Source organism: Simochromis diagramma, unplaced genomic scaffold (assembly GCF_900408965.1).
Source record: "Simochromis diagramma unplaced genomic scaffold, fSimDia1.1 OVJJ01000165.1, whole genome shotgun sequence".
In the NCBI taxonomy this organism is placed as follows: Eukaryota; Metazoa; Chordata; class Actinopteri; order Cichliformes; family Cichlidae; genus Simochromis; species Simochromis diagramma.
The window spans coordinates 843531-869930 of record NW_024387467.1 but is presented as its reverse complement, the minus strand read 5'-3'; the positions used below and the strand labels follow the sequence as shown (position 1 = coordinate 869930).

At 41.4% G+C, this 26400-nt stretch overlaps 2 protein-coding genes across 6 annotated transcripts in view; one reads left to right on the top strand and one right to left on the bottom strand.

The window, feature by feature from the left end:
* hecw2b (HECT, C2 and WW domain containing E3 ubiquitin protein ligase 2b) overlaps window positions 1–11809 on the bottom strand; it is a 63173-nt gene extending 51364 nt beyond the window's left edge. For 2 of the 4 annotated variants that reach the window (XM_040014772.1, XM_040014775.1), the window contains exons 1-3: window positions 11299–11809; window positions 5203–6408; window positions 887–994 (exon numbers count right to left, since the gene is read on the bottom strand). In XM_040014772.1, coding sequence (XP_039870706.1) covers window positions 887–994; window positions 5203–5584 — 490 coding nt within the window. In that variant the 5' untranslated portion in view covers window positions 5585–6408; window positions 11299–11809. Of the gene's footprint in view, window positions 1–886; window positions 3791–5202; window positions 6409–11298 lie in introns of those variants that run through there. The other 2 variants (XM_040014773.1, XM_040014776.1) reach the window with 2 other exon arrangements.
* A 3402-nt stretch (window positions 11810–15211) lies between these two features.
* Window positions 15212–26103, top strand: gtf3c3 (general transcription factor IIIC, polypeptide 3). 2 transcript variants are annotated; one of them, XR_005693724.1, is made up of 19 exons: window positions 15212–15466; window positions 15613–15685; window positions 16218–16531; window positions 16603–16726; window positions 16870–17061; window positions 17842–18007; window positions 18169–18316; window positions 18415–18586; window positions 19362–19462; window positions 19554–19725; window positions 19942–20144; window positions 20867–20968; window positions 22104–22236; window positions 22327–22552; window positions 22637–22691; window positions 23133–23268; window positions 25405–25529; window positions 25632–25756; window positions 25859–25939. XR_005693724.1 is itself a non-coding variant. In XM_040014777.1 (19 exons), the coding sequence occupies exons 1-19, from the start codon at window positions 15374–15376 to the stop codon at window positions 25979–25981; spliced, it is 2811 nt and encodes a 936-aa protein (XP_039870711.1). In that variant the 5' UTR covers window positions 15213–15373; the 3' UTR covers window positions 25982–26103. The 2 variants fall into 2 exon arrangements, 1 of the variants encoding a protein (XP_039870711.1); XM_040014777.1 differs by having other exon boundaries at window positions 15213–15466; window positions 25604–25756; window positions 25859–26103.
* The last annotated feature ends 297 nt before the right edge of the window (window positions 26104–26400 follow it).

Here is a 26400-nt window from a genome sequence, read left to right as displayed (position 1 = left end):
CAAATGTTTGGAATCATGTATGATTTTCGTTCCACTTCTCACGTGTGCACCACTTTGTGTTGGTCTTTCACCTGGAATTCCAATAAGATTGATTCATGTTTGTGGCTGTAATGTGACAAAATGTGGGAAAAGTTCAAGGGGGCCGAATACTTTTGCAAGCCACTGTAGTTTTACTAGTGTTGTGAAACTGGCTCTAGATTTCAATATGCTAGATTTTAAAATGGCATGGAAGTGGGTTGATGACTTTTTAAAAACTATTTAAAAGCTAAGTATTTGAAGATAAAAATATAAGGAATTATATACTGTATGTTTAAATTTTGTATCAAGTTAAAATAAAATAATTATTTTTTTAAAATACAAATAGAAATTTGATCATTTGAGACTGGAGTAAACCAGGTCTTTAAATCTGTCCCACATTACTAATTCAAGTTTATTTTGATGGTAAGAAAGACCAGTGAAAATTGAACCTTCAATAATTTGTGAGATATTCATATATAAACATCACCTCAAATTTCAATGTGCAACAAAATGGCCTGAAATGAATATCTATGTATCTTGAAACATATTTAATACATGAAGCTAAAATTTCACAGTAACCACGATATATGTTCAAACTTTGTACCATAACATTTCATGCAAACCAGCCCTGAGATGGAATCACCCACTGATATAACCTTGTTGTCCTTTGCATCTCCAACTCAGAAACAGAGACTGAGACTTTAATGCACTTGTTCAAGCCCTGCACAGACCCCGGTGAAGCCTGGCCTCCACAGCATATCATTAGGTTTGTATCACCAAACTCAACAAAGCTATGCAGCATTAACGGGAAGTATTCATCACATAAATAAAGGATCATTTGTAATTAACAAGAACACAAGACACTCACGCTCCATAAAATAGGGTCCCGGCTCCAGTCTCCACACAATCTGTCCTCTCTGGGTGCCGTTCACACCGCGGTTCTTGGATTCCCACACATTGGCCACACAGTTCTCATCTGTGAAACATTTATATGTAAATATACATAAATATGTTTAAGTAAATATACATTTCTAAATGTGTTCTTTACCTCTGCACAGATGCTTACAGACATAGAAGGATGCCAACAGTTATTGATACAAGAAGAACACAAAACTAAGTTTTTAAACAGTGAAAATACAACTCACACAACTACACTTAATTTTCTATTTGTTTGTTTAATTGTTACATTATTTCAATATCTTACATTTTATGTATTTACCTTCTTATTCTCTGAATTTGTCAAATGTAAGTACATAAAGATCTTTTGTAGTAACATGTTTCCATATCATTGGTTTATTTTAAGTTTTTCTTCTTCATTGTCTGTCTGGTGTGTAACATTGTTGTTAATGCACAATTTGCACAGTTAAGCAGCATGATTCATTATTGAAGAATGTCATAAACGGTTTAAAGTGCCTTTATTATTAGATTTTTTGACAGTCTTCACTAAACGGTTCTCAAATTTAACTTAATATCTGAGTGTCTCTTAGCTTTCAACCAGTTGGTTAGTCCATTTTTTTCCTCACTAAGTTGACTAACAAATTGGTTGCCCTGAACATCCATAATAGCCATTTATTTACAGGCAGCGTCTGCTAGTCCAAATCTGATGATCCCCAGTTAAGTTCTGAATTGGCCTTTTCCCGCTCCTATTTTTAAGCATATTAAAGGACAAAATCAGCAGTGTCATCCTAACTGAGTTATGATCTGCACACAGTTTCACTTACTTTACTTAAATTCACCATCTCATATTTGCTGGATGACGCACATTTGACGATGAAATTAGCCCACTATGGTTGGGCTAATTTCTGACGGAGATGAGACAGCATACAGGGCGGAGGTAGAGAATTTAAAACATAACTTATGGACTCCCCTCTCATTATAAATGGAGAACGGCTGGCCTCTGCCACCCCTGAGGCTACTGCCAGTTCATCCTGTCTCAAGAAACCAGGACAATCACAGGCGACCCCTTGCACCTTGCCCACCACTTGACTCACTGCCCTCTGGTCGGCACCTCAGGTCAATGAGGTCCCACTCCAGCCTCAAACACACCCCACCCACCAATCTGAGCCATGGTCTGAGTAACCCTCAGGTCACTCACACACAGACTCTATACTCAGACCAGGTCCAATGCACTACTTTCAAGCACTTTGCAACCTGCCCTCTAATGTGTGCCTTCATCCTGCTTTGTATCCGTGCTGTCCTACTATTTACATTTTTATTCCATGCACATCGTACATGTACAATGACAATAAACGTCTATTCTATTCTAAGATGTGCAGACACACACATGGAGTAAAGAAGCAAAATGCACACTCACATGCAGGGGTGGTTAAACACAAGGCGAGGCATTTATTTTGGCCAGAGAGAATAATAGAAAACACAATAGAAAGAGATGGAACAAAAGCCAATAGTGGGAAATAACACTAGGAAAACAGTAATACTAAAGCTGGCAGACCCAAGGAGAAGATGACTGATGTTCTGAGAAGAGACAATACATACACAAGGAGGTGATTAGGAAAAGTGGAGACACATGGGAAAAGACAGCAGAATGGAATCAAGCTAATGAGGCAGGAACAGGAAGCATAAACAATGAGATCCAGACCAAGACACAAACTTGACAAAGAAAATGTAAATGGACATGACTGACTTCACAAAGGCGATGCTGGGGAGAAGACCCTTAGATGAGACCAAGACCGACTGGACGCAAAAGGGAAGAAATCTTCCCGTTGTTTTCATGGCATCGCTGGAAAAAGGCTGAAGTTAACCTTGCAAACCACATTTTCGACATGGTGTATACGGGGTACAGTGGTCACTCAGCATTAGCATGATTTTATTTTTTCTAAGTAAACACACCTGTTTGACATTTGACCACTGTTAAAAATAAATGTATTCATATAGCACTTTTCACAGATAAATGTCACAAAGTCTTCACAATAAAATGAAAAAAACTCAGATTAATTAAAACATAAAACAACAAATGAATTGTTGTCTGTATAGAAGTGTCTTCAGCTGCTTTTTAAAAGAGTCAATGGAGTCTGTACAACTTAAAGACAACTGAAGAGAACTGTATAGCCTTGGTGCCTGAAAAGCCCAAACCTGGCGCGTTTTGAACCTTGTACCAACCAAGCATGAGGTTTCAACAGCTCAGAGTTTTACTGGGGAGCTTCACCACGTACAGCCCTAAAACTTAAAACTAAAATTTTAACATTTATCAGCAAACAATGAAGAGAAGCCAAAAGGCAATATGCAATCTCTTGTTAGTGCCAGTTAAAAGTCTTGTCGCAGCATCATGTCGCAGTCCAAAATCCAGAGTTGATTTGGAGAATGACTGAACTGTCAAATATGACGCCCAAATTTGAGACTCGACTGAACAGAAGAGCCGAAAAACCCCACTGATATTCCAACTTACCCAAAAGGAATATAAAAGGAGCCCGATATCGACCGCCCACTTACCCCACGTCGTAATAAGACACTGAAGAAGAAGGAAGCATCCAGGGTAGCAATTCTTGTTTCTGTTGCACTGTCATCGACTTTAAACTGGTGTAATTTTGCAATTGAAACTATGATATATCCCATGATATTGATGGACAAAGTTGTAGAAAATAGTGCAACTAAGATAAATTACCTATCATTACAAAAGTACAGCAGACTGAATGCACAGTCTAAACAAACACTGTTACTGTAGAGCTGCAGAAGGAAGAACATTTCAAGAATCCAATAGAAATTCAGAACTTGTAACAGCTTGTAATAAAAAATGTAATTATGATAAAGATAAACAAAGATTAAGCAAGCTTTGAAAGTAAAGTATAAACAATATTTATTATTTTTTAAAGTGTTTTATGCAAATCTAAATGTGTTGTTCATATGTTTGAGCTTAAAAAAAATGTTTTAGTTTGAAAGATATACTTGTCAAATAATCCGAATACCTTAATAATCCCTAAGTATATGTATGTATTATGTAAATAAATAAATATAGGAACACTTTGGAAAACACATCTGATCTCCATCCATCCATTCTCTTCCCCGTATCCTTATCCAGCTCACAGTAGGTGCATGAACCTATCCCAGCTACCACAGGGTGAGAGGCAGAGTACACCCTGAGAAATGTGCCAGCAACAAGAGTCCAACGTCTTGAAATGAAAAATGTACCCACAGAACGCCTGAAAAAGTAGTGAAAAAATAATGTGGCAGACTAGTCCATTTTTCAGAAATGGAACTGCAACAACCCAAAATGGCACTTTGTATGGCCACCACATGCTTTGATGCATGCCTGACAGCAGCAGAGCATGCTCCTAATCAGATGATGAATAGTGTCCAGGCTGACTGACCTTCTAGACAGTGCGTTTCTGATCCGTTAGACATTTACACCAGTCGATCACTGGAGGTCGATTTGTAGGCTCTGCTACTGTTTATTCTGTTTCTTGCTGCACAAAGAAGCAGATACTGCTGAAATCTTACCAGCCACTTTAACCAGATTACCAGGTTTGGTCTTACTGGTTAAGAACAGATTACCGTACCAAGCTATGATACAAAACATTCAAACGGATTCAACAGGTATCACCTCCACTGTTTGTAACTGTAGGTTGTGGTCCTGAGTGTGATTACTGTGTTAGACTCTGCACAAATGAACCACACCACGAGTAAAACGAGCCCGAGTTACATTTAAAAGGGCCGAACACCAAAGGTTTGGAAACATCCTGAGAAACTTGGATCATTGTGCCAAAACCACAACACAGTCATCTGCTGTCCCATTTAAGAAAGCGAGCTGTCTACATATTCACAAAAATACAAAAAGAATTGTTAATAATTAGTAAAGTAAAAGTATAAAAGTGTAATAAGTATAAAAAGCAATAATAATGTGCTAAAGTCATTAAAAGCTGTTGTAATTTTTCCCAACAGAACGGGGAGCATCTGATTAAAAATTAAGAAGCTTTTGTCTATTAAATCTTTCAAAAGTAATCCATGAAATCAATCTGGCATGTTGTCACAGGTACCAGCTACCTGTGTCATGCCAGAGAAACGCCCACCATCTTGTTCTGTACCTACGGCCCAGCTCTATGAGGTTACCTTGGATTGATACTAAGCTAACTTCAGCTTTGTTCTACTAGTTCACGAGTAACAAATAAGAGATTTATGCAGAGTAACTGCTGATAAAGTAGTAATTAAATTTGTTTTCCAGTTTCTCACCAATGTGGTATAAGCCGATCCAGTCAGTTGCATCCACTTCCTCCTTTATGTCCCAGGAGATCACCAGGTGGCTGTGACCCAGAGTCACCTGGTATGTAGAAGCTGTGAGCGATGACCGACTTTCTGAAGTCACCAGGTCTGTGTCACTATTGGCCCGCTGAAGCCCCAGTCCTGTTTCTGGCTGATTCCCTGATGACATTGTAGAGGAGGCCGAGGCCGAGGCTCCGATTGGTTCCTGCACTGACAAGCTGCAGACGCTGTCAGGCCCGATCGTGTAGGGTCGGGTATGTGGAGTGCGTCGACGCACCGCCAGCAGGTGTTCCCTGGCACTGCCACTAGGTGATGATGAGGATGATGAAGAGGCAGTGGCAGCTGTTGCCATGGTAACAGTAGAGAGAGGTGAAGGGAGGGGATGAGAAGTTAGGGGGTTAGGTGATTAGCTAGTGGTGCTGGTAGTGGTGAGTGTGGGATGTAAAGGTGAAGATGGTGATGATGATGATGGTGGTGGTGGTGGGGGGGGGGGGGGGGGTGTCTATGGACAGGGGCGAGGGGGAAGGACAGCAGATGCAACAGAAAGGCGAACGGTGGTGACAAAACAAATGGACTAAAAAAAGAAAACGAATAAGGAAGTGGAAACGATGAAATCAGAGTATGAATAGCAAGAGATAAGACCAGCGACCTTACAGGAGAAAAGGGAAGAAGAGGTGGAGGCAACTCTTCATCAGAACTGAATATTTGGAGCAGTGCAACTGCAGTATAAAGTAAAGGGAACTGCTTGGATCATATTTCCACTGAAAGAAATCTTCTGCTCGGGGGCAACATTTAGGACAAGGCACTTGAGAGTTTGCAGTTTCCACAAGCTATCATTGAGAAGAACGTAAAGTGTTGGTGGCTGAAGCTTCTGTAAGCAGTCATTTATATCCTGTCATGTGACACCAGTCCATTTTAACACACACTTAAGTGCCAACAGTACAGCAGCCTCTTGCTTAAGAATTAGAGTTTGTTTGAAAGGTTGAAAGGTTGAAAGTCATCCAGCCGCACATTATAAAAAGAGAACCATGGAGGTGGGACAGGGGCAAAAAAGACGCAGGAGGAAGGATAAAGATGAAGCCAAGATGCTGCCACTTGTATGTCCAGGTAGGAGGAAGTGACGGGGGTGGTCCTACAATCCACAAGGACTGTCAGGGATGAAAGGAGGCTGGAAACCTAAAGGAGAGAAAAAGAAGCAGCTGATTAAACAGGAAGAAAACAGGAGTGAATTATCTTTTGTGTGCTTAACAGTGGCTGATGTCACCTGAGACGACTGTCTGGATAATAATCCGTCAGTTTAAAATCATTTAAACGTTACTAGAGCCACTTGCAACACACGCAGAGCTTCGATAACAACAAACATGCAGCAATTAGCACAAATGTAACGTCTAAGGGTGCTTAGCGATCGGGGGCGGGGGGGTCATTTCACCATGAACTGGCTGGGACCAGTCGCTCCCTGCGAGATTTCAGACAGAGGAGTTAAAGGAATTATAAGAAGAGTCGTCCAAGAGCCAAGGAACACGTGTGGAGAGCTACAGAAGGAGCTGGAATCAGCAGGTACATGTTTACAAGAAAACTATAATTAATGCGCTGTTACAAATAACTTTATGGACATCTGCTGTTTGATTTCTTTGGATGTGATTGGATTGGATGAGTTATTACTGACGTGTGGTGAGAGTTTAATTTCAATAGTACCTTTGAGAAATACATCTACTTAAAAAAAATGGTGACATATTCAGTACTTATTATCATCTACATGATACATTAATGGGAAGAAAAGCCGAAAACCATCCTGACACTGGCAAAGGCATCAACTACAGGCCACCACTACAGCATCATCTGCCCCTAAATTAAGGAAAATATAAATTATATATGAAGCAGCTGGAAGTGCTTTCAGCCTGCAGGTAAAATAAGTATTGTGTTGTGGTGTAATTTTCTGGCAGCAGGGACATCACAGTTAAATTATCAACTCTAAATTATTAAAAACTGTGTTTATCTTGAAGAGTTTCTGGTTAACCCAAAGTTAATAGCTAATTTTTTATAAATCTGGAGCAAGTGTGTAGAAAAAGAGCTGAGCTCTTCGACAGCACCAGTCACAGGGACGCTACATAAATAGCTGCAGCATGATTAGAGAACAATAGAGGGGCCAAAGGGAACAGCTTCCTGTTCCCAGCACACCCACCACATCCCTCCATGCCACTTTGTGTCTGTTTGTTTTTCCATGCATTGCTCTGCTCGAGCTTAGAAGCACAACAAAGTGACTGAGTGTGACAGACTCCAATTATTTAATTAACTGCCTGCACATAATTGAGACAACACTATCAATCTGAGAGATGTCAGGACAAACTAGAAATGCAGACAACAAATGCTTTTGTCTGGAGCAGTGCACTGATTGCTTTGCTTTTTTAAGTCATATAGCAGCTGATTCTGTAAACTTACCTAAACAACAACATTGTCCAGCCATAAATATTGCCAGTGTAAATTTGGCTATTGTAGGATTTGCTCCTATGCATTTCGATGGGAGCGTGAAATTGTCCAAAATGTCTTGATATGTTGAAGGATTAAAACTTTTAACTAAAAACAGCCCCACACCATAATCCCCCCTCCACCAAGCTTTACACTTGGCACAGTGGGGTCAGACCAGTACGTTTCTCCTCCATCAGACTGCCAGATGGGAAAAGTGTGATCCGTCACTCCACTGCTCTAGAGCATAGTGGCGGCATGTTTACACCACTGCATCCAACGCTTGCATTGCACTTGATGATGTAATGCTCGGATGCAGCTGCTTGGTCATGAGGCTCTCTACACACTGTTATTGAGCTAAAGCTCCAGAGCTCTACAGCATGCATGTCACTTGCATTTGCCACTAAAACAGACCTGGAGTAAAACATATTAAGCCCAAGCAGCCCATAGGTCTCTCTGAATATGCTATCATCCTTCAGTGTGGAGTCTGTCTACTCACAAATGCCAGGAAACAAAGAGGCAGAGCTGCCACAGAGATGCTGAGCATCCACTAGCATCCAAAACAGAAGCGCTTGTTACTGTAATCAAAATCCTTTACTTGGAAAAAGCAGGTGGGAGTTCTTAATTAAACCAGCTTTTCAAAAACTTAAATATGAAGAAAAGTTACTTTGAAGCTCCTCCCATCCACTGCAGTTCATGTTACACAGTGAAAAGTCTACAGTAACACTACAGACGTTAAATTAAATCATACGTACGCAGATGAACTATTAACTTAGTGTGACATAATGTTTAAAATGGGCATCTTTTCTGTCATAGTGATACCTGCAGTAACCAGGTCTGCTTGACCATCTATATTTCAAGGCTTTAGGAACATTGTTTTGTGGAGTTATAGAAATATAAATATATAAAAATTACATTTGAGTTGTGTTAACGCCACTGACCTGGTGCTGTTAGGCAGGACAATAAACTATTAACATTTAAGCCTAATGTTGCATCAAAGCACAGCGTGTTTTCTTTCTTGTTGCCACCACAGTAAAGGCTTACAGCCACACATACTCATTCAAAAACACACAGGCGCGCACACACACACACACACAAAAAGCATATACCCATGAACATACACCCACTTTATCTCATCCAGGAGCCACAACACTCTCAGAACTGCTTCTGGCTCCTCAGTATTTAAGAAAGCATTTCATGAAGAGTAAAGGCTTTTTTATTTTGTGCTTTAGTTTAAATGATATGTAAAACTTATTTTATTTGACATTAATGTGTTTGTGAATATTTATTTTTGCATTTAGGGAAACGATTTCTACAAAAAGAAATCTAATTTTTAATCAAAGGAAGGTTTTTTCGCTTTTTTGGCAGATATTGTATCCTGTTAAACTGTTACAACACTTGAATTCTAAACCGGAACCAATGAGCAGTTATATTTTAAAAGACATGTAGGGCTAACCCTTTTGAATATTCACTGTTACTTGCTTAGGAAGTATTTCTTATGTGATCACTTGACAGAGTAATAAACAGAAAACTCGCTAAAATAACCAACAGCTGCAAAATAATACAAGATTTGAACTGCAGCCAGTTTGATTGGCTGGATGTTGATGTAACTGGAAATAAAAACTACTCGCAGTTTTAATATTACCCACAGACTAGAATCAGCCGTTTACTGAGGTTTGTGTTTAAAATCAAAAAAGAAAATTAGAAAAGACAGTCAGGAATTTACTTCAAGTAACAACAGGGCAGGATGTCCTGCAAAGGAAGTGGTATCAAGTATCAAGTCAATAGCCCCAGCTGTCCAAGGTAGGCTCAGTACACCACAGAACAGTGCTGCCAGTTTGCTAGTGAAAAAGTCACACATTCACCCAAGGAGAGAAAAACAAGTTGCCACTCAACCTGCAAACAGAACCTTGGTTTATACTACAGTTTACTGTATACAGATTACACAGTCAGGCTCAGACCCTGAGCAGACGAGTGGACACGGGGAACAAATCAGAACTGCAGTGCACATTCAGGTCAACCTCAGAATAAGCCCTGATCCCCTGCTGAGTTTGTAAATGTGTACACAAAGTCAGTCTCTCTCTTTTTAGGACAATTTCATTTAATGACAGAGTCAAGAAAGGAAATCATTGCATAAAAGTTATAAACTGATCTGCAAGTCACTGAGTGACCTAAGTGATGGTGAAGCACACCTGTCGACAGATTCAGTTTCATCTATTTCAACTTCTCCAAAACCACAACAAGACCAAACAGCTGTGTCAGGGACAAGCTTTATTCAATTCTATTCAATTTTATTTATATAGCGCCAAATCACAACAAAAGTCGCCTCAAGGCGCTTCATAGATACAGAGAAAAACCCAACAATCATATGACCCCCTATGAGCAAGCACTTTGGCGACAGTGGGAAGGAAAAACTCCCTTTTAACAGGAAGAAACCTCCGGCAGAACCAGGCTCAGGGAGGGGCGGGGCCATCTGCTGTGATTGGTTGGGGTTCTAGACATGCACAAGGCTAAAACAAACTACAAGACCACCAGCAAAACATTTGGTGAGGTGGTGAGCACTGTTTTTTTAGGATTATTAGAAAATGTTAGAAATATAAAATGACCATCAATCTCCAGACCATCGTTGGGTCTGGAATGATCATGAGAAATGTGCAACTTCAACGCAAAACTACACTGAAGGAGCTTGTTGAGGATCTAATGGAAGTTGGGTCTCCAGTCACCAAGAACACTGCTGGTAACACACTTTGCTGTAACAGACTGCAGCACCTGCGAGGGCCCTGCTCAAGAAGGTACGTGTACAGACCCATTTAAAGTTTGCCAGTTAACCTTTAAATGATTCAGAGAACGTTTGGGACAAAGTGCTGTGGTCAGATGAAATCGGGCGCTTTGGCATCAACTGTGTTTGGAGGCAAAGAAATACTGAGTATGACCCAAAGAACAACATCCCCACCATCAAGCATGGAGGTGGAACCATCATGTTCTGGGGCTGTTTTCCTGCTAAGGGGACAGGATGGCTTCACTGTCCCATGTACTGTAAAGTAGGAGAACTTCCAAAACAGTAAGAACAGTGAATCGATGCGTCTCCAGCATGACGATGACAAGAGTCAAAGTGGAAAGACAATATGTGGAGGGGCTAAAGCTTTGAGGTGCTGAGCAGCAGCCCATAAGCCCAAAGGATTTACAGTTTCTGTAGAGACAAGTGGACCAAAACCTGTCTGCATATGTGCAAGAACGTCGTTCTTGCAGAGAATGCTTCTGATAACAGGTTTAACTCCTTAACTCCTCCTTTGCTCCTGCAGCTTTTCCTCCTGACAGCAATAAATGAAGCGGATACTCGAGGCTAAAGCGTGTGCTGTGTGTGCTGTGGCTAATTACAGATTTATTTGTTGCTGCTGCTACAAATGGATCGAAGAATGACTTCATCCGCTCACAATAGCAACCTCGTCAGAGTCAGACTGTTGCCTAAAGAAAATGGGATCATGCAGCGCTAACGGGAACAAAACAACAGTTAAACCCAGCTGTTGAGGTTCTTCTCATAAACGCATACTCTGTTGTGCTACAAGAAGTGTGTTATTGCATATATAGAGACGCCTTCCGTACCTTTGCTTTGAAAAACAAAAACAACCCGTCGTTTACACGCTGAGAGCGGCGAAAACACGTCGCGCACTGAAGGACAACAGGCCTCCTCACGGCCCTGACACAACAGATCCCTCATCAGCGGAATCCGCCGTCCAGAACCAGGCGCAACCCCGCCGCCTGCTCGTAACCCAACAAGGGAAGCAGCACCTCTTAAAACGTTTGCTTCTTACGGCTCCCGTTTATAAATCATGGTCCATCCTCGTTCTGTCTGCTGCTCGGTGAGGTTTCCGATTTAAAAGATCTACTTTGCCCGGACCGCTTCAAATCCCATCTCCTCGTTTCCTCGCATCCCTGCTCTTCATCCTTAGTTGGTACATACGCCAACTACGCTGCGTGATCGGAAACAAACAAACAGTACTCCGAACATGGAGCTGTGCTCCTGCTCAGGAACTTTTGTTTGTAACCAAACCAGTTCTTCCTGTGGGGAACCATGCAGCCCGTTCAGCGTCGAAATCACTGATTTGACTGACACCTCCCACCTCCATCCCCTCCTTACGCCAAACGTGCCAAACGTGAGGGTCGGGGACCTTCAGGGGTCGCTTAGAAGTATTTCAATTACAGGAGGAGAATTACTGTGTTAATCACAGAATTCAGTATGCTGTTTATATTTTTTTAAATGAAAAGTTGAGAATGTGAAAGGCATTGATATGAGGACGGGGCAAGGTCTGAATTAATAAAGAATAACTGCTTGAAGAAGGAAAATATACTAACAAAGGCTGAAACAAAAGCAAAAACATCCAGCGTGCCGTAGCAGCGCTATAGCTCGTAACCATGTAACAGGTAAATGTGTGCCTGAAGTGTAGCGACAGCACCCAGTCAGGATGACACTGTCACATTTCAAAAGCTATTTTTTTAAAAGAAAAAAAAGCATAAAGATGTCTTTTGCTAAGCTATGTTGCTGTATAGCTACAGCAGGGGTGTCAAACTCAAACACACAGTGGGTCAAAATTCAGAACTGGATCAAAGTCGCGGGCTAACGTTAATATTCATGGAAAGAAATCTTCCTCCAAATATAACAAGGAATCTTTTCTTATGGACTCAAACAGTATGGAACAAGCAAAGCTTAATACTAAACAATATATATCACTTATATAAACGTATATATAACTTAATATTGCACACATGCAAAATCAAAGTTCCAATTAAATAACACATCAGTGGAATTCATTTCTTAAATAAAAACTGTATTTGCAGCCTTCTGAATTAAATGTTATCATTCATCATATTTTCATCATATTCTCCCACCTGCTCCTATTTTTATTCTTTTAGCCATTTTGGGATCTGTAGCATGGCAGTATTTGCATGGTTGCTATGACTATGGTCAACAGAGGAGAGGGTGCTAATGAGTCCTGTCGTGACTGACGGGCCAAAACACCAACAGAGCATTCTGGGAATTGTACTATTAGCAGTACATGCACTGTATAATAATGGCAGGCCAGCTCTAATAGTAATTTTGTATGGCTTCGTGGGCCAAATGTAATTAGGCTGTGAGCCAAATTTGGCCCGCGGGCCAGAGTTTGACACCTATGAGCTGCAGCTAACTGCCACATCTAGCATAGCAACATATACAACACTGAAAGTGAAGTTGCTGAGGTTAATATTTTTCCTTCTTCCAGTTACTACTCAAGCCGTGCATTGTTGGCTTTGGGACCTCAGCTACATGTTTCTCCCAAGCTGGAAAGCACCACAGTAAAGTGCTTCCATTCACGACCAGTTTATACGTATCACCTAGTAAGGACATTTGTGTTTGATCGATTTGTTGTAACAGTGGTTCTTATTAAGAATTATAACAATAATCAATAAATGCAATAAATTGATAAATCTGAAAGCCTTTGTTTGTTTTTGTGGGTTTTTTATTTTTGTCCACCTTTAAATAGTGTGACATTTGTAAAGAAATATGTGGGTTGTGCCCATGAAAAACCTTAAAAATCTTCTCTGCCAATGCCAAACACCTTTCTGCTTTTATCTTCTATTAACTCCTGTCTGCAGTCCTGACCTGAACCCCACTGAATACTTGCAGGATCAGCTTAGGCCACAGGTGTCGAACTCCAGATGCTTTCTAGCATTACTAATAGTTTTCATCACACTTATTTGTGTTCAAAGTCTCCTTTCTCATAAGTTTGATTCTAATTTCTCGCTTGATGCTGTAAAATTGGGTTGCAGCGCTTTCACTGCAGCTGCAGCAGTCACGCAGAAACTTGAATGCAGTGTCGTATTGTAACAATGCAAGTCGAGCAGGTACGTTTTTGTAACTTTAAGTATTAAAGATAAATATATAAAAGATTTTAAAAAAAAATACAAAATTGAAAAAAAGAAAAGGAAAGAAAAAAAAAGATGCAGAGCGATTTAAAAAAATCTTTGACTAAAGTCATTCTAATAAATTTGGAGATTTTTCAGTCACTAAATTCAATATATTGAATGCTGAGTTTGCTCAAACTAGGGACAGTGCAGCAGATCTTCTCTAACCATTTTAGAGGAACTGGCATTGCTTTTATCACCTTGTATATTTTAGGATTACAGTGAAGACTGACTCTCAAACCAAGTTCTTCACCCAGTAACACATCACAAATATGATTCATGAAATGTGATATTTCCCAAAAACCTTTGGAAAACTCCCTTTTCATTCAAATTTTCTATTAATAATAACACATCTATAGTCCATACTGGTCTGTTATGTGAACTTCTGTTTATAAATCTCAGTAGAGAAGAGCCTGTTGATCAAACTGACTGCTTGTTATTAAGAAAAGATTTAAACAGTTTTAGCTTTAAAGCAACATTCATGACACCAAAATCATTCACATTTCCCTCTTTATAAATGTGTGCGTCTGTACATACATGTATATATATTATTTTTAACGAGGTCCAAGTTGTGTGCGTGGGAGTTCGAAGCAGCCACTCCATCTAATGTCACAAAAGCACAACGTGACAGCTCCTAAAGGGAAACAAGTCCAATTTAAAATCTTGAATAAAATTTACCCGACAAATAGACTCCTTGGTGATAGATTCAAAATAGAAACTGGTAAGTGTGTATTTTGTGAAACAGAAGAGGAGGATTTGGACCATCTATTCTTTTTGTGCAATTTTATACAAATATTTTGGTTGGATTTTCATACCTGGCTTTATTCCAGTGGGATTCAAATTACCCCATTTACCTTAAATATGATATTGTTTGGAGTGTTTTTGAAAGAAAAGAAAGCTAATTATGGTGTTAATGTGTTATTAATCTTGTGCAAGCAATTTATACATAAATGTCGTTTTTTAAGACTAAACCAACACTAGCTTACTGGAAAAACGATTTAAACCTGTTGGTTAAATCTTTGACCTTAGTTAAAAAGAAAAAGGCTGCTTTTTTTGTTTCCTTTGTGGAAGATTTTGATTTAGTGAGTTAATAATCTGTATATTTTCTTTTTCCCATGTATGGAAGTTGCTAATATGTAAGGAATGTTTATTCTCTCAATCTGTAATATATGGTGCATTTTGTTTGTATGTTAAGATTACTAATAAAAAAAATAATAAAATAAAAATAAAATAAAATAAAAACAAAAAAACAACAACAACGTGACAGCTCACACAAACGGGAAATGTTTCGTTTTCTACAATGGGACGGAGTGCAGCAACAACAGGGAACACAAATACTGACAAATCATCTGACCACAAAGAAACAGAAACAGTTAGTTTTACAGTTATTTTAGATTAATAATACTGAACATTTGTGCTTTGTATTTTAAGCACAACTGCAATTCAAAAACAAAAGAAAAGAAACGTAATTTAAAATGAATTATTTAATTATCCTCCCCATGACAAAGCTGCACTTGGTATGGCCCAATCAGCACTTCCTGTGCTGTTATTTTGAGAGCGCTAACCCGGAAGTTTTTGAAGGATCACGTGGTTGCCGTTTCACGTTAGTTAATGTTGACTTTTGCTACAGTCTGAGTTTAGAGTGCTAGCGGACGTCACGTATCGGATGTACAGCGTCGTACACATGATTTATGTGTCCGTAAACTGATGTGACAGCTTGTTTGAAGTGGCGGGAAACATGTCTGGGTTCAGTAATGAGCTCATAGATTACCTCGAGGGTAGAATAACTTTTGAAGAGTTCGACAGAAGGAGAGACGAGCGGAAAGCCAAGGTAAGTTGTGTTGTTAGTTCAGTAACTGTTAGCTGTCTAGCTGAGGCAGTATCACTCCTCAGCATCACTTGGACTTGTGCTCCACTTGTGTGGACGGTCGTTTCATTGACATACAATTATATACTTCCTTCATTCTGACCTCTCAGTCAGGGGAGGTAGCTGAAGATGTGGACGACGCTGAGCTCCCGTCGACGTCCGGACTCATCTCAACGAAGATCGGTAATCTCTCTCTGTCAGTGGCTCTGGAAATGTAAATAATGGAGCCTTCTTTCAATAGATAGCGACACTGAATCCCATGAGCGAGTGTGTTGTAATTGTCATGGTTTTAGGAATATAACAAAGTTTTAAAAATCACTGGAACATCAAAACTGGATGAACATATTCACCAAATGTAAATTCCAACCTGCCATCATCTTTCCTCTAATGGAAAAACTAATAGATTTCAGTTCTGGACTATTTCGCCTTTATCATGCTTCTTGAACAGGTCAGAATTTCTCTTAATGGAACTCTTGTGATTTTCCTACTTTGACAAGTTAAAATGTCTGAAACTGCCTTTTATTTGATATCAACATCAATAAAAATGACAGATAATAACTACTGTTCTTAAGGGTCCACAAAGTACTGAGTGTTGCTCATAAAGCTATTGTTTTGGTCAGAGACTGCTTATAAAAACTGGGTTACTTTGGTTCCCATCCTGGATTGCATGCAAAGTATGGTAATGTTACTCAAACCAGCTTTCCTGTCTTCTCAGAGGATGGAGTTAGCCCAGGAGTCCAGCTGGCCTTTGCCTCCATGCTGGGAGAAACTGCTGAACCACAATCTTCAGAGGAGGAGGAGGAGGAGGAAGAGCAGGACAGCCTGAGCTATGTCGATGATGCACATGATAAGGATTACATTGCAGACAAAGAAGAGTTGCAGGCAGAGGAGATAGGGAAGAGGCCAAGACAAGTGGGGAGACAACAGGGAAAGAAGAGTGAAGCTAAAGAAATGGCAGAAGATGTGACTGTAGGAGATGTGTTTGCACTGGAGATGGAGCTGAATCGAGAAAACAAGAAGATGATGAAGGTGAGACGGGCGAACGGTCATGCCTAGGTGAGTTTTTCCAGTTCTTAGTTAATATATAACTATGTGAACAGGGGCGTCGTCATGGCAGCAAGCTGCCCCGGGCTCTGAGAGGCTTGATGGGAGAAGCCAACATTCGCTATGCAAGAGGAGAGAAAGAGGACGCCATCCTGATGTGTATGGAGATCATAAGACAGGGTACGAAGTGGGTTTGCGTGACCTTACAGGCATATATTCACTCGCTGTTTGTGTTGACACTAACTTTGGTTTGTCTGTGTGCCAGTTAGTGTTCAAACACTATGAAAAGTTAAAAACAAATCTCTTCTCTCTTTGTCCCTCAGCTCCTCTGGCATATGAGCCTTTCTCCACGTTGGCTATGATCTATGAGGATGAAGAGGACATGAGCAAAGCGCTGCAGTTTGGCCTGATCGCCGCCCACCTCAACCCCTCGGACTGCGAGGAGTGGATCAGACTGGCTGAAATGTCTCTGGAGCAGGACAACATCCAGCAAGCCATCATCTGCTACAGCAAAGGTCAGTCTGACACGGACCGGCACGCATCACTTCCCACTGGAACTTCACATCTGTTTATTGTCTGTTGGTGGACCTGTTGAACAACACAGTCCCTACCTGTTGTGTTGAAGTGGATGTTCATTACTGCAGGGCCAGTACTTCAATCCCATGGTCCTTGTGATATCTACTACTATGGCTATATTTATGCTGCAGTAATAAGCCCTGTAATTTCCTCAGTCTGTAGTTGGGGTGATTGCTGCAGCATATTTAAAACTCTCAGACTGGATTTACTTAGTGGGATAAATATTGGAAGAGCCATGCAAAGTAACAAATCACCTGAGGGGCTGAGAAATGAACTAATAAAAGTAACACACATCAAGTGTGTTTGTCTCTACAGTTTCTGATCAAACGGCACAAGAACAATGGTTTTTCTGATGTAAGAGCAAAGTCAGAAGGTGTCAGGGATTGTGTGGGGTCTTAAATATGGGGCAGGTGTTCCTCTGGATGAGTCCTGTGTACCACTTGAGCTGTCAAATCTATCCAGAGACGAGCTGTTTTAGTGCAGACAAGTCCAACGTGTAAATCTGAAACGTGTCTGTGAACTTTGTACAACAGAAAACAGTCAAGTCCTGACAAATCTGCGGTTTAAAAATGACTGCTCCTGCGCCTTCTATCGTTGGTGCTTCTCATACTGTTGAATTGTGGAATATGAGCCACCACTGCAAAACAAACAGGGACCAGGGAAACGCTGGTTATCATTTATATACTTCTCTAGGTTCAAGCCTTGCTCCATTTCCACAGCTATCAAGTACGATCCTACCAATGTGCGCTATCTGTGGGAGCGCTGCAGCCTGCAGATGCGCCTGGGAGAGCACAAACAGTGCATGGACGGCTACCGCAGGATCCTGTCACTTCTGCCGCTGGAGGATGGAGAGCACTTCATACAGCTCTCCAAAGACATGGCCAAGTAAGGGACACACACTGACATGCTATGGTATGTGTTTTTATATACACATCAACTATGTTCTCGTTTTCCCCCCTAAAATACCGTCACCTCAAACCATGTGATCTTGGATTATCACCTTGACAGTTCAGTTATCGGTATTTGCTTGTGTGGGTCGTGTTTAGGAGTTACTATGAAAGCAGTGACCTGCCCTCAGCTCTGAGTGTGATTGAGGAAGCTTTGGCACGACACCCCGACCTGGTCAGTGATGACTTTATCAACATGGCCGCTGAGCTTTATATCACCAACCGGCAGTACAACAAGGCCCTGCAGGTGGGTCTCTGTGGAAAAAAACTTTATTGCCGTTTAGACTGAGAACAAATATGTTTTCGGTTTAAATGGATAAACGTTCCACGTGTTTGCTCTCCTAGGTCTTGGTGCAGTTTGTAGGCATCGTTTTGGTCAGAAGTGAATCCACTTCAGATGTTATTCCACCAGCACAAGAAGAGAAGATTAAAGAGGAGAGCACCGAAGACCAGGAGAAGCAACCTGCAGACGGGACACAGTTACAGAAGGAAGAACAAGCTGCAGCAGAGGAGAGCGGTAAGTTGCAACGACATGAGGCACATTTACATCCTTACAAGAGGATTCAAACTCATCATGGCTGTTCTTCATCATATGAAGAACTCTCATAGCCTTCATGACGTCTTATAGGAAGTGCAGAAAGATGAGGACACAAAGTGAGCGTTCGTTGTGGCTTCTTTAGTGGTGCCTCTGTGACTACGTTTGCGTAAACAGGATGTGTTTAGATGTTGTTGTTTTTCAAAATGTTTTCCACACTCGAGCACTCAGTGATCTCAAAAGACACTTCAACAGATGCATGCAGCGATCGCTTTATATCAGCAAAATCACCTGTAACTCGTGATTGTGTGTTTAACACTTGCAACATACTCGATAACATTTCTTATATTCAGAATTATTTAATGAGGGGTGGAATCACAGTTTCTGTCTTTCCACAGTATTTCATGTCCACGCACAGAAAATCCAGACATTAAAACATTTCTTTACTCAAACTTTTCATTCCACATATTAAACAAACGTATGCTTTCATTTTATCTTTGATTAAGAATAAAGGTGATTTACTGTTAACACAAATAGATAAACTCTGTTTAGCACCATCTATCATTTTAACATAAGGCTGGATGCTACCTTTGGCAGCAATCCTGCTGAGACACGTTGGCATGACTTCAAATAGGATATTCAGTCTCAAAACCCTCTAAGTAGAGTGGGCCAAACATCCTCCAATGACGTGAAAGAATCATTGCCTGAGTCTTTGGGGAACTCTTTTTACTGATTGGTCGTTGTGTGCTGTTTCCAGGTGAAATTGTGGATGTGCAGGTACCAGACAGCGTCCCAGTGGACCTGAGGACCAAGTTAATTGTGTGCTTCATACACCTACATGTCTACGCACCCACCGAGGTAAAACAGGACTCAAAAACATACAGAGCTCAGATTATTAATGAAGTCTTTATTAAAAGATCATTTCATTTTAGAATCTTCTTGCTTATAGGGCTTGGTTTCAACACTGATGGAGCAGAGTCCAGAAGAGATCGGCGACTTGTACCTGGATGTCGGTGAAGCGTATCTGGAAGAGGGCAAGTACATGTCTGCTCTGCCTCTGCTGACTGCCCTCGTCGTATCTGAAAAGTACAACCTGGCTGTTGTTTGGTTGCGGCATGCAGGTAGGTCCAGCAAAAAGGGAATGATGTTAAAGGAAGAGGTGCGTCTGCAAACTTAGACTAAAAAGACATTTCACCTTCCATCCCGAATATTCTTCATGTGTGAAACTCTGTAACAACAGAGAAGCCAAGACCTTAAACGAGGTCTGACTTCAGGTCTGGCTTGGAAAAAGAAAACCACTGTTATGTGTCTTTGTCACTTTCCTTTGTCATCTGCAGAGTGTCTGAAGGCTTTGGGCCACATGGAGGCAGCAGCAGAAAGCTACACCAAGGTGGTGGAGATGGCTCCGCAGCACCTAGAGGCCCGGCTCTCCCTTGCCACACTGCAGCAACAGTTGGGCCGCATGGATTGTGCCCTTAAGGCGCTGGAGTCCATGTATGATAGCAGCATACTAGCACACGATTCTTCAGCCGCACAAAAGGCAGGGGATCTTTGTTTTTGCTTTTTGCATTATCACGTTAGGTTGCATTTTCTTACATTTACAATGTTCCTGAAATGTCATGGAGGGTTTTTAGAGGTCTTTTTCATGGACATATTCTGGTAACACCAAAGGGGAAAAGGAGTGCAAACCTCTGTCCTGTCAGGAGGCACTGACAGTCACACCTTATAAAGGGGCATCCCCACTGAAGCTGTAATCAGTGACCAGAGACCACGGAAAGTGAATGTATTTGGGAACTTGAAGCAACAATGGGTGAGATAGTGTAGTGATGTGAAGTGGGTGGGTGCCACTTTTGGCTTCTCTCAGCTTAGACGTGAGCCATTGAAGTGATTAGGTGTGGAGAGCACAATAGTGAGTTGGATTTGGAGCCTGGCGAGTCTGGTAGTTAGTTACCAACTGTTAGTGGTAATATGATGCAGAGTGAGCAAACGACTTCCTGCCCACATCCCCCTCATTGCTTCATTGTTTAATGCACGACTCCTCAGAGCTTACATGCGTGTTTGACCCACAGCAGTTTACCTGCTTTCATAGTTTACTTGGATTCTGGTTAAACACAAGATTTCTGTGCTTTCCAGACCTGAGCTGAGATTAGAGTCAAGAACACGTAGTCTGGTTACCAGCTGGAAAAAGGAAAACCATCACCTGCAGCATTTGGGGATGCTATGCTGTTTGGTAACTGCTTTTGTACATCTCTGTGTTTGTAGGAGTTAAAGCTTTTGCTCCATCGCTCTACGCTCCTGAAGACACAGGGGAAAATGCAGGACTACCTGGACACTGTGATCACCATGATCTCGATGCTCCTCAAGGTAACACACTTTACGGTTGCTTTTTACCCGTCAGCCGCTCATGATGGGGGGTCGTCGTCACCCTGCTGGACGGGCAGCATGAATACGTTTGTGAATGTGAGAACTCTAAAACGAAGCTACGTTGGAGTTTCAGATTGAAGCAATAGGAGGCTGAGAGATGGCCACCACAAATATTCTGTTTTTATTCATACTGCGGCTATAAAGAATGCGTTTTCCTCTCTGACAGAGTCAAAGGAGTTGGTACAACTGTTCCACATATAGAATACACTACGTTTGACCTCAGCTCTGCAGTCTAGCCAAGTGTCAGTGAAATCAAAGAGGGAATGATCTTAGAAGTTTTGAAAAAATGCAGAACTACTTGGATGCTTTGAATTTAGGAGGAACGTTCGGCTGCTTCGACTGGATCAGAGCTAATTTGTAACTTATGTTAACTAGTTCGCATTAGCAGCTGGGTTATTGCATTAATATTTCATAATTCAGTAGTTGGTGGTTAGCACTGCTGCTGCACAGCAAGAAGGGCCTGAGTTCATTCCACCATCAGGTCCTTCTGTGTTTGTGGGTTCAGTCCAAACACATGCAGTTTGTGGGGACAGGTTCATTGATTATTCTAAATTGCCCACAGGTGTGAATGTGAGTGCGAACGATTGTCTCTGAGCCCTGCGACAGACTGGCGACCTGTCCAGGATGTGCCCCGCCTCTCGCCCTGTGACAGCTGGGATAGGATCAATAAGTAAATATATACTAGACCAACAATCTTAATGCACTTACCAGGAGAACTGTGACTGCTCTGTCTGTCAGTGATATTGACACAAGTACAAATGGCTAACGGTGTAAACACAACTTTAGTGTAAGTTCAGTTTGTTGTTCTTCATATGTAATTGTTTGGTTTTTCTTAACAAACATTTTTATCATTCAAGTTATTTTGTACCCGACAGGGAAAAAGGACAAACACCTCAAAGTTGATAAGACGGGCTTTTTACTGTAGTTTGTTTACTGAGAGTTCTCCTCAACAATGAGGTTACTGTGAGAGAAGGTGAATTTGAACAAATAAATGCTCCATTTTTTGTTTTTGTTGCGCACATTTCATTGCGTTCTGAGAGTCATTCAAAGGTGCATAACGCATGCATGTTTATAGGTGGCCATGCAGCGAGCTAAGGTGTGTGTGAGCTCTGTAAACGTGTCGGGTGAGAATCACCTGAGGCTCGTGAAGGTCGAAGACATGCTACCAGAGATTGCTGACCATGAAACGGCCTATCTGGACAACACTGGTATGTTATCTTTGTCTGCATCGTACTTGGCTACAAGGTAGAGCCCGCAGTTGGTCTGGTCGCTGGATTTCACTTTGTCACTGTCATCAGGTAAAACCAACGTCCTGTCCAAAGAGGACTGGTGGCAGCTGCTGCTGAGCTGTGTGCTGACGCTGTGTGAGGTGCAGCGCTTCGAGGAGGCGGAGATGCTTGTGGATTCGGCCATGGAGTTCTACTCGTTCTATGACAACAAGCCCAGGAGGAAAGAACTGGAGTTCATTGGCCTGTCTGCCACAATCCTGGACCACAACTATTACAAGGCCTACAACTACATCAGGTAGTTAATATGGGCGTGGCCTGGCATAAAGAGCATGCCACAATTATAATAAATATAACATTTCTCTGTTTTTCCTCTCAACAGACTGATGCTGTTGGAAAATGTGGCTCTGCCTCAGCTTTGGAATATTTTTAACCAGGTCTGCTTGTGTGTCGGCAGAATAGAGGATCACTAAAGGAGAAACTATTTTACTAAACTCTTTCTAGGAATTAAAGCGGCACATTTGTGAGGACAAACTTTTAAATATATTTAAAAGTATTTGTTTGTATTCAGGAAATGCGTCACTACACTTCTTAATGAGAAGCAGGAAAGTTTGTCCTCATGAAATGTGCCTGCTTTCTTCTGAAACGACCACTTATCTTGAATTTTGACTCTTTCATTTTTACCGTCTTTGCACAGTTGATTTATTTATTAACCAGAGAGCCTCTGATGCATTGTCATAGTCTGTATGGGGATTTACTGCTAATACTAAATATTCAAATGAATCAAAAGCATAGATTGGTGCCTGAATTTGGTGGAAAGATTTTGTAAACAAATGTTTTGTTTGTTGTTTGTTTTTGTTTGTTTTAACTCTCTGCAGCTGACAATAACGTCGCAGCACCAGCGCCACCATCGCTTCTGTCTGCGCATGCTGTTTAAACATCCTGACAATCACGCCCTCTGTGTTCTCTGCGGACATAACGCCATGGTGTCAGGGAGCTTCAAACATGCTCTTGGTACTCGCACACGAATCGACTAACTAGAGATGATAAAAACGTTTAACATCACTACCGTACTTCAGCATATCTTACATGATTGATTTTAGACCACTTTGGAGTGTGACGACCATCACAGCATCCAGCGCTATAATCAGGGACCGCGTCATGTTGTTGTCATTTTAAGAGGAACGTGTGATCTGCCACTGATGTGCACCAGCATTTTAAAGGAGCCCTTCCTTTGCTTACGCCACACCTCTCAAACTAATGTCATCAAGTTTTGCTTATTAGCTTGTTCTTGATTGCAGATGTCGATGATCACATACCTCCAACACTGCTTTGCATTGAAAGAGAATTATGTGAATTAAAATGTGTTTTATAACAATATCCAAGCAACTGGACACATATTGGTAAAGTAACATTGCTTAAAATGATATAAAACACTAAAAAGATGCTTTGAGTGCCAAAGAGATTTGATCCCAACATTTAAATCAATAATTAACAGTCTAGCAGTTTTGTCTTTTTTGACATTTTTAGAGGTCTCCGTTAAATCTCACAAGTTGTTGAATTACACCGTGTTCCAAATTATTATGATATTTTTCTCTGTTTTTCCTACATAGTCGATTTAAATGACAGTCGGCATCATTTTCGAGTCATCAGCCATTAGAGTATAATTCAAATGTTACTGAACTAAACTCCCGATGAAAACAGTGTTTTTCAAAAATACAAAACTTGAAACACACTGTTCCAAATTATTACGCACACAGAGTTTCAAAAGATTTTACAGGTTGTAGAGAATTGAAAATGGTCATTTGTTGAATTTGCAGCATTAGATCATATTTACTGAAATCAGAAACACCTTAACAGGTCAAGTTACACATTAACACAGGACCCCTTATTTGATAGCAGTTTTACAATTCTTGCATCCATGGAACTGGAAAGTTTCTGCTTGAATGTGTTTGCAGGATGTCAGAATAGCCTCCCGGAGCTGCTGTTTGGATGTGAACGGCCTCCCGCCCTCATATTTGTTTGCTTGAGGATGTTCCAAAGGTTCCCAATAGGATTGAAGTCAGGGAGGAATGGGGACCACACCGTGAGTTTCTCTCCCTTTACGCCGACAGCAGCCAATGATGCAGAGGTGTTCCTTGTAGCATGAGGTGGTGCATTGTGTTGCATGAAGATGGTTGTGTTGCAGAAGGCACAGTTCTTCTCTTTCTACCATGGAAGAAAGTGGTCAGTCAGAAACTCCACATCCTCTGCAGAGGTCATTTTCACTCCTTCAGGGACCCTAAAGGGGCCGACCAGCTCTCTCCCTGTGATTCCAGCTCAAACGTGACTCCACCTCCTCGCTGACGATGCAGCCTTGTTGGGACACGGTGGCCGTCCACCAACCGTCCACCTCTGCATCCATCTGGACCATCCAGGGCTGCACTGCACTCATCAGTGACCAAGACCGTTTGAAAATGAGTCTTCTTGTAGTTCTGGGCCCACTGCAGCCGTTTCTGCTTGTGAGCATTGGTTGGAGGTGGTTTATGCACAGCTGCAGGTCTCTGGAGGATCCTACAGCTTGATGTTCGCAGGGCTCCAGAGGCACCAGCAGCTTCAAACATGTGTTTGCTGCTTTGTGATGGCCTTTTAGCAGCTGCTCTCTTAATCTGATGCATTTGTCTGAAACCTTCATCATTGTGCCTTTACCTGCACGGACCCATGTGTGCTCTGACTCACAAATCTCTTAACATGATGGTGATCACGCTGAAATATTTGTGAAATATCTCGTTACGTGTCCAAGGCATTCAACTATTTCACACTTCTCAGCAGCAGAGATCCTTTTTCATTCCTCTGTTTCTTGAAAATGGTGGCCTGCTTAATAATGTGGAACATCCTCCTTAATAATGTGGAACATCCTCCTTTAGTAGTTGTTCCTTTAATTGGGCTCAGCTGGCAAACTAACGATCACAGGTGTCCGAGGTTGATTTCAGTGAAACAGAGTCCTGAGACAGAATCCCATCCATGGTTTTTTATTGAAGAACAGTTTATTTAATCTTTGACACTTAAACACAATTTGCATAATAACTTGGAGCGCGGTGTAAAGGGTTTAGGGATTATGTTCACACTTTGCACAGTAGTACATTTTTCAAACACTGGATGTGTTTTCAGGTCAGTATGTTCAGGCCTTCCAGACTCATCCCAGCAATCCACTGCACAGCCTGTTTGTAGGTCTCACCTTCTTCCACATGGCATCTCAGAGGTTTGTGGCTAAACGGCACACGCTGGTGCTGCAGGTACAGAGTTCGTTTATTTCTGTGCACAGTTCAGTCCTATAGTCTGTTCTTTTAAAACCAACGTGTGCTCTCAGGGTTTCTCCTTCCTGTGGCGTTACGTAGAGCTTCGTGGAGAGTGTCAAGAGAGTATGTACAACCTAGGCCGAGCGCTGCACCAAATGGGCCTCACACACTTGGCTATGCATTACTACCAAAAGGCGCTTTTACTACCAGCAAAAAAACTGGAGGTGGGTAAAAACACAACTTGCTGCTCAGTGCAAACGTAGCCTTTAGGACAGTGATGGATGTTTGCCTCTTTCTCTCCCCTTGTCTTCTTATTTTTCCTGCAGGGCATCCCAGGTGACCAGGTTGATCTGAGGAGGGAGATTGCCTTCAACCTGTCACTCATTTACCAGGCCAGCGGTGCAGTGGAAAAGGCCAGATACCTCCTGAACACACACTGCATTATTTGAAAATGCACACTCGTCTTTACTGGTTCTTTTTCATTAGAAATGTGACCTTATTTCTACCACCTAAACCCCCATGAAATGGATTCAGGAAGTCTTATTTATTAAAAACTGTTTGTAAATATTTACCACTTTGTATGGCGTATGTCATTTCTACATTTGTGCTGGTTTATCTCTGTACTTCAGTGTCTGATAACATTTGAGGCATGTACTAATACTGGATCTTTCAGTTGCATTATTTTTGCAAGACCTATAGTGTCTGTCTGCTGTTATACAAATTACCCTAGAAAAGCCCTCGTTTATTTTAATAAAGAAATGCAGAACAAAGTATTCGAGGTGACAGTGTTAGCCACTGATCCACCCTGCTGGCTGACAACAGGATAAATCATTACCAAATCTCAGAATCATGTATAAAATGTCAAAAT

What these genes read in the sequence shown, in the direction of transcription:
- gtf3c3 (XM_040014777.1), top strand. Translation starts at nt 15,374, where the DNA reads ATGTCTGGGTTCAGTAATGAGCTCATAGATTACCTCGAGGGTAGAATA. An exon ending in AGCTGCAGCAGAGGAGAGCG is followed by an intron (nt 18,587 to 19,361) that starts GTAAGTTGCAAC and finishes TGCTGTTTCCAG; the next exon opens with GTGAAATTGTGGATGTGCAG. An exon ending in TGATCTCGATGCTCCTCAAG is followed by an intron (nt 20,969 to 22,103) that starts GTAACACACTTT and finishes GCATGTTTATAG; the next exon opens with GTGGCCATGCAGCGAGCTAA.